The following is a 14,460-nucleotide window of genomic DNA, read 5'->3' as shown; positions in this document are numbered from 1 at the left end:
ATGCAATCTACGAAAGTCACTTGTGCACAAACCTCAAAATTACGAAAGTCACCTATCCAAGACCTCATGGCTAGCTGCATTGTTTGAGCCAAAAATGTTTCTGTGGCGAGTAAACTACGTACTAGAGTACTAGACAAAGAAACAATCCTTCTTCTACTTGCAAATTGTAAAGACAGTCATAAGACTTCCACTAACTGCAATAGTCCAATATAGAAAAGACATCCCAAGCCTCGTATAAAAGGCGTGCCCACAGGCACGCAGAAAAGAACTGCCACTAACTTTCGATATGGTTACAACGTATCATCCAAAATGTATTTAACACAGACAACAACCCACATTTTCTTCCTCCTTTTATTGCTAATGTACTGGTGTCTATACACAATGAATGATATCTGTTAATGCATTTCCTTTACCAGCTTTACACCTTAGCACCTTCTCTAACAAGCCCCAATAGGATGAATCATTGTGTCTTGACAACAGGAGATCAAGCGGTCAGAGGTGTTAGTTAAGATCAATTTGTATCAGCAAGCAAACTGTTTAACCAGTTGGTCTACATCAAAAATTCCTTTTCGCCCTGAGAACTACTTTGGTTAATTCCTCTAACAAAATTATGCCTCAGTAGAATCATCTTGATGGCTGAGGTGAAAATTCTGCTGACATGGAAAATGAAGGTGTCAATCAGGCATCGAACGTCCCCTAGACCCTATAACAATGAAAAGGTTTGATCGACCCACTCAGAGAGCCTGCTGATCTTTTTGGTCATTTCGGCACTCTTTGAAAAGTAAGACTCTGCATTTGTAAGCATCACAGTGGTGTCATGTTTGACAGCCTCCAGAGTTCTGTAATAGTTGTTCGCTAATCTTGTCTTGATCACCTCTATGGAAAATTGGACAGGAAACCTAGGGCAAGAATTGTATAGACAGGAGTCAATCAAGATGAGCATTACTATTAGATATAACACTAATGTAATTCAATAAAGATTTGTTGGTTATTACTGAAAAACAAAATGCTTGAAGCAATTTATATGGTACTCCCTCCGTTTCAAATTGTAGGTCGTTTTGGCTTTTCTAGGTTCATAGATAGTATTATACATCTAGACATCCACTATATCAAGCTATGCACCTAAAAAACCAAAACGACCTACAATTTGGGGCACAGGGAGTATCACCTAATATTCTAGATAATCCCATGTACAAAAAAAATGAAGAAAAGGAAACGATAAGACAAGTATGCAGACATTGGTTTGGATTTTTTTCTCAACCTTTTGTGAAGTATAATTTTTTAACAAATATTGCCTCTGAAGTCATAATTTCAATGAAAAATTGCTGAAAAACAACATACAAGAATTACCTGTTCATAAAATCTGACTTCTCTGTGACCTTGTCTAACTTTAAAACACCATAACGATCCTATAAAACCATAAATAAATATTGTAAAAGATCAATACCACAGTAAAAAAAGGTAGCAAAAGGGTAATAAATAAAATTAACTTCACCTGATTTTTGAGCGACATTTCCTGTAATTTTTCCATTTCTGATAACAATCTATCTCGAATCTCGAGATTGATATGTGGATGTTTCCATGGAACCCATAAATTCCCTACATCATGAAGTTCCCAGGGGCTATGTGGGTGATGAGAACCATCATTCTTATACTGTATGACATATTTCTCCCATGGGCTCTCAGGAAAATCAGGTGATTTAGGTTTTAGAGCCATAATCCGGCCCTCCCACCAATTTCCTCCTTCCTGTCCTTCTTCATCCCTCCACCAAACTTTGCACTTATCTCTGTGGGTCCAGTTCCGTTCCATAGAAGCTTCATACCTTGTTCTTTCCACAAGAAAATCTGGAAAGTTCACTAGCTCAGGCAAGGTGATCATAAATGTTTTGCCAAACCCAGTGGAAGTGCAATCAATGAATTCGATGGATAGTTTACAGCAGCTTTCACCAGATCCTTTGTAAGAGGAGTAATCAAGACCCTGTATTTTGCAAAGTTCTACAGCTTTAAGGCCTTTTATCCGGTTCCAAGGGCAAGGATCAGATGACCGCATTCCTTGAAGATATTCCTCGTGGCCCTACAAATATAGCAAGCCCAGAAAGGAGGATCATAATAGTGAAATACTAAAGGCAACATGAGAAGTGACCACATGTTTGCATTTCATTCACTTTACATATGCTTTTTCCACCATCATCGATTACTAGTCCTACACTTAGGGGTGAGGAGGGCGGCAAAATGTGGAGAGAGCAAAAGTGAGAACTTTCATCCCCATACTTTCTGCACACGACATAACAAAAAGGAAAAATAGCATTACCTGCCTCAAGTACATAACCTCATCACCGAGTTGAGGAATATAACGGTAACTATCTTCATGCTCAAGCAACATTAACCATGAATACTTTAAGGGTGTCTGGTGCTTTTTACCCAATGGATGTGTATCAGGAAAGTTGCTACTCTCTCTTTTGTTCCTAGCAGACCTTAAACCAACAGTTTTTGAGGGGGGTCGCCACATTACTTCACGCGCATCTGAGACAATTCGTCTTCCACTAGTTGAAGCTTCATAGGAACTATAAGAATCTTTCACTTGGGAAATATCATCCCACGGCGTGTCATCATCATTGTGCGCATATGACTTCCTTGCACTTCTTCTCAATCTACCGCTTGCAGCTGTAACAGGACTATATTCTGGAGGTTGGTATCCACCATCATCGTTCGAGATAGAAGTACTATCATCGTTTGCATATTCATCTGAATCCATTTTTTTCCTGTTGTTTGGCTTTGACCTTTTGTACACTGCAGTGCACATCTTTGGAAAATCCAAGTGCGGTTTTTTTGAATCATGTAAACCAGTGCTTTTATCTGTGCATTCCTGAGAACTTTTGGACACATTAAGTAAGTCCACATTCCTGGGTTGATTGATTGAAGAATCCTCTTCATGCTGCACTGAACCTTTATCATGCTCGGCGTTCATGGTATTTCCTACTGTTGCACTTCTTGATTTGTCGGATAAAGTTGCTCCATCTGCAAAGCCTTTTGACTTGATCTTCAGTTTCAAGGAAGGCTGAGAAGTATTGTGAACTTGTACAGTATTATTTGCTCCATCTGCACAGGCATTATTATCGTTAGTTATCTTTTCTTTGTCCCCAAAATTTTCTCCATTATACTCATAAGTACTGTGGTTTTCCTGAATGTTATCTAGAATTATTCCAGGTTGTATTGCTTGTACATTTTGCCCAACACTTTGCTGGATTCCATCACAATATTCATGAGGCATCTCCTGACTGCCTGATCCTTCAATATCCTGTGAAGCTGCATTATTTGAAGTGGACCACAACCCTCCTGCTGGGTCACTGTACTTGCAACGCTTTGAGGATCGCATCTTGACTTCACCCCACCTAATTGAGTTGTTACTGTGGACAGCAGAACCATCATGCAGATCACCATCTGTCAATAATTCAGCCTTGCAAGCAGAGGAATGTCCGTGTTCAACAGTTAGTTCAGGCTCAACCGATTCAAGATCAGCTAGAGCAAGAGAATTCACTGCTTTATCCTGTGTGGAGCATTCCGCTTTTCCACTTTCCAAAGCAAATGGAATTTTCGCTCGTGGTATTCTGAGGACTAGTTTTCTACCAGTTCCGGAATTTCCCTTATTATCCGCAAATTGAGAAGGTTGAGTAACATCTTCTTCTCTGCTAAATCTTACCTGACCACTCCGTTCTAACTGTTCAGCTTCAGTACTATCCGTATTCAATTCACTGTCTGAGGAACTGCCCTCTGAGTAATCCTCATCATCTTCCGTTGAAGCTCCTATCTTTGAGAAAAAACTGAGTGCATTGCGAGCAGCACGTCTTTGAGGTCGCAATCCCCTGGATTTAGGGGATCTTTTCCTTTTGCTTGAACGTCCATTCCTAGACTTCCTACATCTATGTGGCCTCGACACTGTAGTTATGTCCGGCTCATCCAAAATCTTTTTCCTAACTCGCCGGCCAGATGAAGTAACAAGATCAGCCTGCAGAAGATGTAACAGAAGGAAAATATGGCAAAAGTTTAGAACATGGTACAGAGGAACATTGGATGATCTTGAAAGTTGACACTTACCTCAGATTTTTTCTTCTTTCTTCTGGATCGGCGGAGATGAGCAGCACTATTAGGATTATCTGCATCAATTTCTGCACTTGAATATGAAGTACCTGAGGAGTCGCCACTCATAATCTCTTGTTCTCCTTCACTTGAATTCTCATCCATGCCATTGTACTCAGAATCAGTATCGTCAGAGATAACTTCATTTTCTGGTTCAAGCTCAATGAAGTCTGTTATCTCTGGAAGTGGTTCCCACCTATCCGGATCAATAATTGGGATGTTTTGGTATTCACCAGTGGTTGCATTGTAAGTGGGGCCAACAGCAAAGTTTACAGAGGGAGGTCGCCATTCAATACCAAGTGTACCTAACCGACGTTTCTGGTACATACTCTGAAAGGGCTCTGGATATGGTATCATACCTGAAATTGGCAAGTAAGCATCAAATGATTGCAGTTGAGTACTAAAGAGGACTGATAGGGAAGTTACACACCAGCATCGCATAAGAAGTCTTGCATATTTCTCCTGTGTGGTATAAGCTGTGTTTCCTACATACATGGAGCAAAAGCTGCATAAGGAAAAGCTGCATAACTCACTAGCTCATGAGCTTTTAGAAGAAGAAAACTTTACAAAGTTATGAACAGGTTTGAATTCTGGTATTTTGAGGAGAACTATGCCCCCCTTTGGCCCTTTGTTTAATCATGTTCTCAGCATTTCCTTGGTTTTGCAGTGCTTACATTATTTCAGAAGAGCGTTAAAAACCTACAAAGCCAGACAGTTACTAACGCAAATTGATTTTTGAAATCCTGGACGTAGATAATCCCAAATTAGCAAGCAGCGTTTTGAGTGGATAATGAAAAACATGTGGCAAGAGGGGAAGAGGCCAAAAAAAAGAGTAAACAATAGGCAGACCCAGCCCACAAGACCGATCCAGCCCTAACACCCAATTATCACAGCATTCGCTATCATGCTTGATGAGGTGGTGACTGGAGCACCCACAATAACGATAAGCGAGTTGGCAGCAATAGCAACAATGAGCAGCAAGGTAATGACACCAATTTCCTTGAAAGCAAATATATTATATTGAAATCATTTCCATTCCTTCATCAGATTTTTATAACAATGTAATGAATGAAACTATACATTTCAGAAACAAATCGTCAGAATAAATAGCTCTGCACTGTAGCACTTAACGAAAACTGTCACTTTCTTAACAAACCTGATCGATAACACTTCCATTGGTATCTCGGATAAGGGGCCGATAGTCTCCAAGGAAGAACTGTTAGAGTACACACATAGTCAGAACTACAAACAAATGCATAAAAAGATGGTAACTTACTCATTGGAGTGTTTTTTTTATCTTAGTACAGTAATGTAGCTATAGGCACATGGGTTGATGATTTTGTGAAATATCTACCAAACTAGGAATTTATACAGAGCCAAACTGAACTGAAACAACCAATATATCCATTACTCATCAAACAAATCACATCATCACTGGGCCCCATAAATGCGATGGTTGAGTAACAACTTGTGTACCTGATCATATTTTGCGTCCTTCTGGGACTCTCCTTGCCCAGTACCAATAATGAATATTTGCCCAATTTCATCTGATAGAATAAGTGATGTGCCATCCCTAGATGATCATCCAGCATATCATAAAGAGAACATGACAGAATTCATTGACATTTTTTACCAATCTAAAAGAAATAATCATAACTGCAAATCAAATCTTAAAAGCAGGTCTCATACTCCAATCCTATTAAGAGCTGGGGGAATGCACTACAAGGATAACTTCCATAAGATTCCTACTTAATTTTGCCAGATGACATGTGGCACCTATAAAAATCCAAAGGCTATGAAGCCACTGGAACTCCACCCCAGGCGATCTCATCCATAGCAAGTAGAGGCAAAAGGAGTGCATGCAAATATTGGAGGCTAGGTTATTCTTCCGCACTAGAATCTTGTATAGGGAAATAACATGACACCTCAAAGGATAGAGAGAATTATGAGAATGGTAATTCCCTTGTACTCTTTTGCTACAAGAATTCTAGATGGTTCCGAAGTGACAGCTGCAAAAGTTCTGCATAAAGGAAGGCATTTGGTTTGTTAACCATCTTAATATCTTCAAGAACAATTCGCAATGCTGGCCAGTGTGGGCATGAAAATTGAGGAGAAAAATAAGGTTGTCAAATTGGAATTCTTCTAGGGAGGACCACTCTCAGCTTCAACGGCCTTCGCATTTCTATTGCAGTCCTTGATGAAGCCACCTGATTATTTATCCTCGAGTTATCAAACATTGGATGCCTAACGCGTTGCAACAAAACAGTCATGGGACAAAAGACCAGAACTACTTGTGGTAAGAGTTTTCGTACAGGCAGAATTGCATTAAATTTTCTAAAAGAAAGCCAACAAAATAGTCAGAACTCCAGGTTATGAGTTGATAAAAAATTATGAGGCAGAGACATCAAGATTGTCTTTCCACGTCAAGCAACAACAGATGTTTCAAAGGCGTGCAGTTACAAAAGAATTTTAGCTAGTACAGAAAAATATTATAACTAATAAAAAAGGTATGAAAACAAAGATTGTGAAGAAAGTCTACAATGATACTTACGGAGAGAACTTCCCATCAACTAGTTTAAAATGCCCTGTTTCGTAAATCTGCACAGGTTTTCCTTCCCATATCTGGTGTAGAAAAATTGGATTAGATTTTTCAGGTATGGATACTGTGAGAAAATAAAGGCATCTTGTTTTCTTCTTTAGACAGAAACAAAGGCATCTAGTTAGGAGCATACATCCCAGATGATCGTCTTTCCATCATACCCAGCACTCATAGCTATACGAGGGTTGAATGGATGCACATCAAGAACAAATGTCTGTTAAGAATGAAGTTGATCAAATTAAAAAGGATAACATTTCTGCAAGTTAAAAATTCTGAGTAAGGAGTTGAATAACAATATGAAGATGAAATGTGCAAGACAAATCATGACACTGAATCAAGCTGCTATAGATGTTTTATTATTAAAGAAGTTTGATAGACATAAGATTGAAGGCATAGAACATGCTAGTTTTATGGTACTAAACTAGCTATACATCAAATGATCATCACAAAATTTAACAGAGATACTGGTTAAACAACAAACTTCACATATCACATCATTGCAAGTGAAAAGTAATTTATTTCAGATAATACCACTGCTATCAATCTTGACAAACATAGTCTGTTGCCAAAACAAATAAGTAGTTTCAACTCAACACAGTTTGCCAAAAAAAGGAAAAGGTAAAAAACACTTAAAATCTAACATCTACGAAGTTGCCATTCGCAAGTTTTTCCGCTCCATTTATGTTTAATCATCAGTAATCAATGCTCTTGGAAGAACTCAAGGCAATAATAGTAACATGATGAACTTCCCTTCAAAAAAGGGAAAGAAATAACATAGGAATAGCACCTTAATGGGCTAACTACTGAGTTACCAGCAGACTGAGTGCGCAAGCACAATATATCATTCACAAAATGAAAGCGTAATGCATGAAATATGCTTACTGATTCCTTATGGCCGATCAGTGAATGCACCAAGCTACCATCGGAAGCATTCCATACACAAATTCTGCAATCTGCAAAACATAAGACATACAAGGAAGATGAATAGGTAGAATTGATCATTCAACTATGTAAAATAAGAACGAGAGAATGACTGATGCTCCTAAAAATAAATCTCAAACAATTGCTAGGTGGATGCTTTGAACATGAGGGTGGAGTAGAGCTAAAGGGTTATTTGTAATATACTGATATAAAAATTTCAATCAACTAACGCAATCAAAGAGGTGCAGGTTATTTGTAACCATGATTACATGCTGACATAGTAGTAGTTAGAGAAATTACTAAATAATGTCACTAGGAAAGCTATGTTCAAAGTTGTACTGGGGGTGATGGTGGGGTGGGGCTGTTTATTGCTAGGAAAATGGTTGACAATAAGACAAACTAGGCGCAATCATGCAACCCACTCTTGATTAGTCATGAATGAAATCGACATGAAAAATTCTTTGTGGTGACGAGCCCTCCACATGCAATTAAGCAACTATGAGGTGATTAGATTAAAAAGGTAACAAAATCTGAATACCAAGATGACAATTAAACAATCCAAATGGCAGTACATACAAATATTTCTGAAAAATAAACAAAATGTTGTTTCAATATGGTTGCAGTGAGAACATATGAAACAGTAGACCAAACGTACCCATGATAGCAGCAAGCACAAAGCGGTTGTCCAGACTCCAAACAATCATATTGACACCCCGAGGAGTTGGTTGGTATCTTTGACGAGGACCACCTCGAGGTGGTTGAGGAGCCATTGGAGGTGGGGGAACTTTAAGATGGTAAGCACGTGTCCAGCGTCCAACCTTTCCCTGGATCAATGCAGGAACCAATTATACAGAAAACTATTTTGAACACATATCTAGCATACAGCAAAGGCATTGATAATGTACAGTCGCACAAGATGGCAGTCTGATAATGAGCTAGCATACTTGACTTAGCCATCATATAGGGTAATATCGTTACAGCTGGCTGCTGCGTCAGGTATTTTATATACTAGCCATTACTACATCCTCTAGTGATTAAACCATGATACGATGAAGAAATATGCAGGGGGGACTGAATTATAAAATATGATGGGCAGCTTTTCAGGAGGCGGTCATAGCACCATAGCAATAGCTGTATTGGGCAGCTATGCATGTAATCAAGGAAAATATCACGCAAACAAAGTTTTCAGGGAAAAAAAATTGGAAGATCCAGGATGCATTAGCTTACATGTGACCTCCGAGATCGTGGAACCCATATAATTGCACTGCCATCACGTGAGCAGGTAACAATGTTATGAGTGAACCTACCAAAAAGAGACCAACTTAGCTCATGTAATTGTTGAATACAAAAAATGAAATCTTTTGACATGGGTGAACAACTAAGAGGATTGAAGACAAAAGTGACATCTTTTCAGCATGGGTGAACAACAACAAACTGATTACACTAACATAAGAGTAAGACCATGTAAAAGGAGTAATCAGACCATGAGTACACACAAAATACTTACCAGGAATTTCTGAACTTAAGGTTATTTTCTTCCTTAGAGATATGACCGGAATCAGATGAAAAAGATCTTGATGCCACCGCACATCCACTAAACTGCACATAGTTTACATCATTTTCATGCCCAGATAATAGATCCATCTCATGATTCGGTTGGTCATGTTCCTCAGAAGAACTCTTGCAAGCATTCCATACCTGAAATAAACATTTCTGATGAAAAGACCAATTTTCACCATAGTTAAAATCAGAAGTTGACAAGTAAAGGTAACAAGAAAAACACACCCTTGCAAAGGTGTCTGAGCTGCCAGTGACGAACACGGTTCCATTAGCATTGAACGCACAACATAGGATTTGGTGATTTGTTGGCTGAACTTGAGCAGCGCTAGAAGATGCATCACCGCTCTTCCCTGGCACCAACACCATGAAGATTGGATTATCCAGAAATAGGTATTGCTAAAGCACTATACATGCTTCAATGAACTAACCGGTGGCAACATCTGGGGGCTTTGGTGTATATACTCGTGGAGGTTGTTGGGAGTATCTAGCATCCCAAATCCTGCACGTCCCATCATCTGATGACCTGCCAACAAATATTATTTGATAACTTCAGAGAGCATATAACTGAAAATAGCAAGCAAAGCCCTAGTTATGTGCAGTGAAGTACTACAACATGCCAAATGGTGAGGTTATATCATAGCACAAATAATATAGAAGACACAAGCACATTTTGAATACACCTTACATGTGTCATAAACAATCAACATTTAAGATGACAATGAAAATCAGTCCAAGCTAAGGTTGCACAAGAAACACCTAATATATGCAGTGCAACAAATCTTTTATTTCGGAAACAGCATAACTATCTATGAAGGCAATCCACAGAAATTAATTGCCCTAAGATCATAGAGAATGTAAGATCAGTAGGTTGCATAAATAGAAGCCCATTCACTGTGAAATAAAACAACATATACTAGAATATGGCAATGCAAATGCATATGTATTGCCTCCAACACATGTTTGGACTCCAAAACATGTATTATCCAGAAATAGGTAAAACAGTTCTTGGAAGAAAAAGGAAAACATGTTTCACCACTTCAATCGAGTGTGTTCTTAACTGCACATATTGAATAAAGTAATGAGAAATCTCCTGGCAAATTCATTCAAATTCTTTAACTTGGCAATCTAGCTTTATAATTTCTTCAATTAAGTATCAGCCTGAGTCAAAAATGAAAACTACAGCGGATTAAATACAGTTGTTATGTCATACGTTGGTAACAAATACTTTCACGCAGTGCATTTTCATTTGAAAGCAGTTGCGTCCAGTTTGTATGTAGCAACATGAACCAACAAAGTGGCACAAATTAAATTATCAGGGAAAATAAAGAAAAAGGAGCACTCACGACAACAGCTGGAAAGCAGCACCTGGCCTTGGACTAAATGCAATAGCAGTAACTGCTCCCGTATGCCCCTTGAGCACTGAGACTGGCATTCCATCAGGCATACGCCACTGCATTGGTAAAAGCAGCCGTCGAAGATAAAAGAAATATTGTTATGGCCAAGAAAGAATGTTATTACAGTTTACATAGCAAGAATGAAAACTCCCAAACTTACCACTCTAATAATGAAATCATTAGATGAAGATGCCACCACAGCATTATTGGAACTCACAGCAAGATCAGTAATATCACCCTTGATTTGGAAAATGAAACAGAACAAGTGGAGTTAAGTTATCATGGAATGTTGTGAGTCTATATATATGCAACAAAGCCAAAGTAAGTAAAACTTACTTCATGGCCCCGGCAGCTAGCCAGACAGAAAGCTGTTTCCATCGCCCATATTTTAACTAGGCGGTCATCAGAACCGGTAATAACATAACGCCCCATGCGATCAAAGGTAGCTGCAGAAACAGGATTACTATGAAAGCAATACAGCACATAAAAAAAGATGTATTGACGGTGAAGTAAGATGGTTTGGGGAACCAAAGGCAGCAAGGCAGCAGCTAAATTTGTCAAAGATAGTATGGAGGAAAATAAGGTCTTCTGGAACAGAAGGAACAGCATACATAAAACTGAATGAACTAACAAATGTCGACCAGCCACAGGAATTTTTTCTAACAAGTACAGCAGGTCTTAACACTAAGCTGACACATGACATAACAAAATACATGTTGGATTGCACCCTAACTCTGCAGGTCTGCATGCCTAAGATAAGTAAGCCACAGCTTTTTCTTGGGCAGTGATTAATTGCTGCCACACCTTACTCTCCTTAACTTCCTGGCCACTTGGCATAGACTCAAGTTTCTTTACTAACTTTGCCTAAGGTTAGGTCGCCATTTTTCTTGCCTCAAAAGTGCGGCAAGTTAGCAACCTTAGTGAAGAATGTGTGGCCGAATTAGTTATCAACCGAAATACCAAATGCGCCCTTAGTTCAAAAATTGACAACTAACCATATTTTTTAAGCATATAGAACTCAGAGAGCCAGAAAAATTGACTAACCACAATACACAGCATTTTGATGTCCCCTCAATCTCTTTATGATTTGCATCTTTTCAACAAGAGTAGATGGCTTTGCGATAGCATAGCACGATGCGCGTACAGAGGGAGCTCGACGGTGCTTAGTAAACCCACCAATCTCTCTCAAACCTAGACCATGGACTTGATCAGCCTGTATGTGCGGCCAACGAAGATAGCTTGGCATCCTGGGAGTTTCCTTATCTTGCCTCTCAGCTGAAGGATTCAAAAAGTGCAGAAACGCATTACAGTATTAACATGGAAAAATAGGGAGTGAATCAAACTGCTAAAGCTGGAAACATAAAATTGCGTATACAAATGACCTAAGAATACTAAAATGAAAAAAAATTAATGCATTGAACAGAATGATACACATACATGCAAGAAGCGAAAAGGAGTTGGAGCCAAGAAGTGTTGGAACATCAGCAGCATTTGGAGAAACTCCTCCAATCAAGTTGTGTGGGTGACATGAATTAACCATCAGTTGCTTTAATAGCTTTACCAAGTGGTCTTTACCAATGTGGGGGTATCTACAACAAGAAAATGCTCAATGTTATGTAATCATTTAGAAAGAGAAACAGATTGAATATAACAATTCTGTGAAGGTTGGAAGCTTATTTCATGTCTGCTCACTCATTCTACTAAATTAATATGCTTTCTACTTTTCGAGATAACAGACATTTCAAAATCAAAAGTTTAATCAGTTAAGACTAGACAGACAAGCTATGCAAAACACTAATATCAATTACAAATTGTGGATGAAATACTGTGGACTGAAGACTCCCCAAGAGGCACCAGATGAGTTTATTTCCCAAAATAAACTTTGACTCTTAATTTCTCTGATACGCATTATCATGCAGGAATACTACCCTTCCACGAGCAGGACTTTGCTAAATGTCTAATATACTTTCCTGTTGGTAGTGGTGATGTTAACTTCACAGGAAAAGTATAGCAACGAGATCATAACCGTAAGAAGTACTTTCAAATGTCAATCCAATGGTAAAACATTTACAGTATGTGAGGCTAATTGTTGGTTGAAGGTTACATGATTTGATTCATAAATGGCACGCCTTATAAAAATGGAGGGAGTATCTCCAATTCTCCACGCTAATTGCAGATTCAATGAAGAGTCTCTCACCTCCACAAGAAAATAACAGAATCAAATTAATTAGAAAACAGAATAATGCATCTGTACCTCTCAGCTAACTTTGCATAATCCAAAGGGAGTGATATTCCATCATCATTTTCTTCCCCACTATGGAAACCACCACGCGAATACCAACCATGGTACCTTCTAGGTAGAAGTTGGTGCTCCAGGAGTTCGTTGCACAGTTCTCCAAAGGTCCGTTTAAACGGACCATGAGACAAAAAATGCATAATGAGAAAGTAAACTTCTCTCATATCAATATCAACACCATCCATGGATGCAACATCAGCTGACATCACTGAATTCAAAGGATTAACCTTCTCCAGTTCCTGACTTGGAAAATCCAGAGGAGCCAAACTAATGGAGGCTGCATTATGGGGAAGTTGGTGCTTTCTAAAAGACATGTCTACTGGACCACCTCGATCTGGAAATATAAAGAATAAGTATACACTCTAAATTTGGTAATCCAGTACATACATAAAAATACAGAAATTAAAAAACAAAATAGGAAAGACAGAAGCTAGCTGGCGACTATAAGATTATGCGAGGAAAATGAATAAATTCTTGAATGAGTCTCAAGTCCCAAATAACTTCTCTGCTGAAGTGATATGGCAGAATCATAGCAAAATGATTGCAGTGCGTTCTACAAGACTACAGGCAATCAAAAATCTATCCATTGGTTGAAATTCACAAACCTAACAAAGCTGTTAGTGTTACTGTAGCTACAGGAAAGAAGAATTCACTAAACTATGAAGCAAAAGCACATCCTGTATAAAACTGGACCACATCAGCCCATGCATTGCAGAAATACATCCTACTAAGTCTAGTTTATCAATGATATCGCCAAACACCAGCATCTATAACATCACCAAATGCAGGGGAACCAATCAATAATAAGTTATGTTATATACATACATTCAACCTAACTTTTGCACCATGCAGCTTAACAAACATATCTTTCCATGCCAGCTCACCAGTTCCCATGCAAAACTATTCCGAGCCACTTAAATTCCCATCACTTAAACCCTACAATTCACGGCATTCAGAAAACAAGCAGATCCAATATTCAGGCCACTCAATCATGTGCATGCATAGTCCAACGATTACCAGCCCATGAAGGCCCTGTCCACATTATCACAATTCACAGGGGGGACAACCCACCAAAGCACACAAATCCTGAACCTTAGTAATAAAACCGCGAACTTAACTCAATTATCAATATTAGGGTTCCAAAGCATTTCCATAGGAACAGCACAACTGGAATCACTGCATCCTCCGAATGAAATTGGACACATTAACAGGCTCAAATCTACCAATCTAGCTGACAAACCTGCAAAACCTATACTACATAGGCAAAAGCGGCATGAGGTAGCCCGTAATCCGAGGCAGAGAGGGGGGGGGGGGGGGGGGGGCTACCTCCTAGTCGGCGAGCCCTCTGGCGACGCGGCTGCGGCAGCGCAGAGGCATGCGAGATACGGAGGGCGCCTCCAGCGGCGGAGGGAGGTCGGAGGCGGCGGTCCGGTCGCCCCACCGGCACATGCGAGCCCTAACAGTAGTGGGGAAGGAGGCTAGAGAGAGACGGGGGAGACGAGACGGTGCTGTTGCTTCGCGGGTGTGCGAATGTGTGATCCGGATAGGCCGAT

The 14,460-nt window shown here is 39.4% G+C and overlaps 1 protein-coding gene across 1 annotated transcript; it reads right to left on the bottom strand.

Moving 5' to 3' along the window:
- Nucleotides 1–235: 235 nt before the first annotated feature.
- On the bottom strand, nucleotides 236–14,446 carry LOC117840427 (uncharacterized). The gene is made up of 23 exons (XM_034720932.2): nucleotides 14,234–14,446; nucleotides 12,866–13,241; nucleotides 12,049–12,200; nucleotides 11,656–11,886; nucleotides 10,948–11,057; nucleotides 10,772–10,849; nucleotides 10,561–10,667; nucleotides 9,646–9,740; nucleotides 9,443–9,567; nucleotides 9,165–9,355; nucleotides 8,885–8,960; nucleotides 8,313–8,481; nucleotides 7,619–7,689; nucleotides 6,870–6,950; nucleotides 6,689–6,759; nucleotides 5,614–5,710; nucleotides 5,294–5,353; nucleotides 4,568–4,622; nucleotides 4,096–4,496; nucleotides 2,312–4,006; nucleotides 1,496–2,074; nucleotides 1,351–1,409; nucleotides 236–899 (listed from the first exon to the last, which is right to left on the bottom strand). The coding sequence occupies exons 2-23, from the start codon at nucleotides 13,219–13,221 to the stop codon at nucleotides 704–706; spliced, it is 5,055 nt and encodes a 1,684-aa protein (XP_034576823.1). The 5' UTR covers nucleotides 13,222–13,241; nucleotides 14,234–14,446; the 3' UTR covers nucleotides 236–703.
- Nucleotides 14,447–14,460: the final 14 nt, after the last annotated feature.

The sequence above is a fragment of the Setaria viridis genome, chromosome 9 (assembly GCF_005286985.2).
Source record: "Setaria viridis chromosome 9, Setaria_viridis_v4.0, whole genome shotgun sequence".
Lineage (NCBI taxonomy): Eukaryota > Viridiplantae > Streptophyta > Magnoliopsida > Poales > Poaceae > Setaria > Setaria viridis.
The sequence above is the reverse complement of the archived record's forward strand: the minus strand, read 5'-3'. Positions and strand labels throughout refer to the sequence as shown.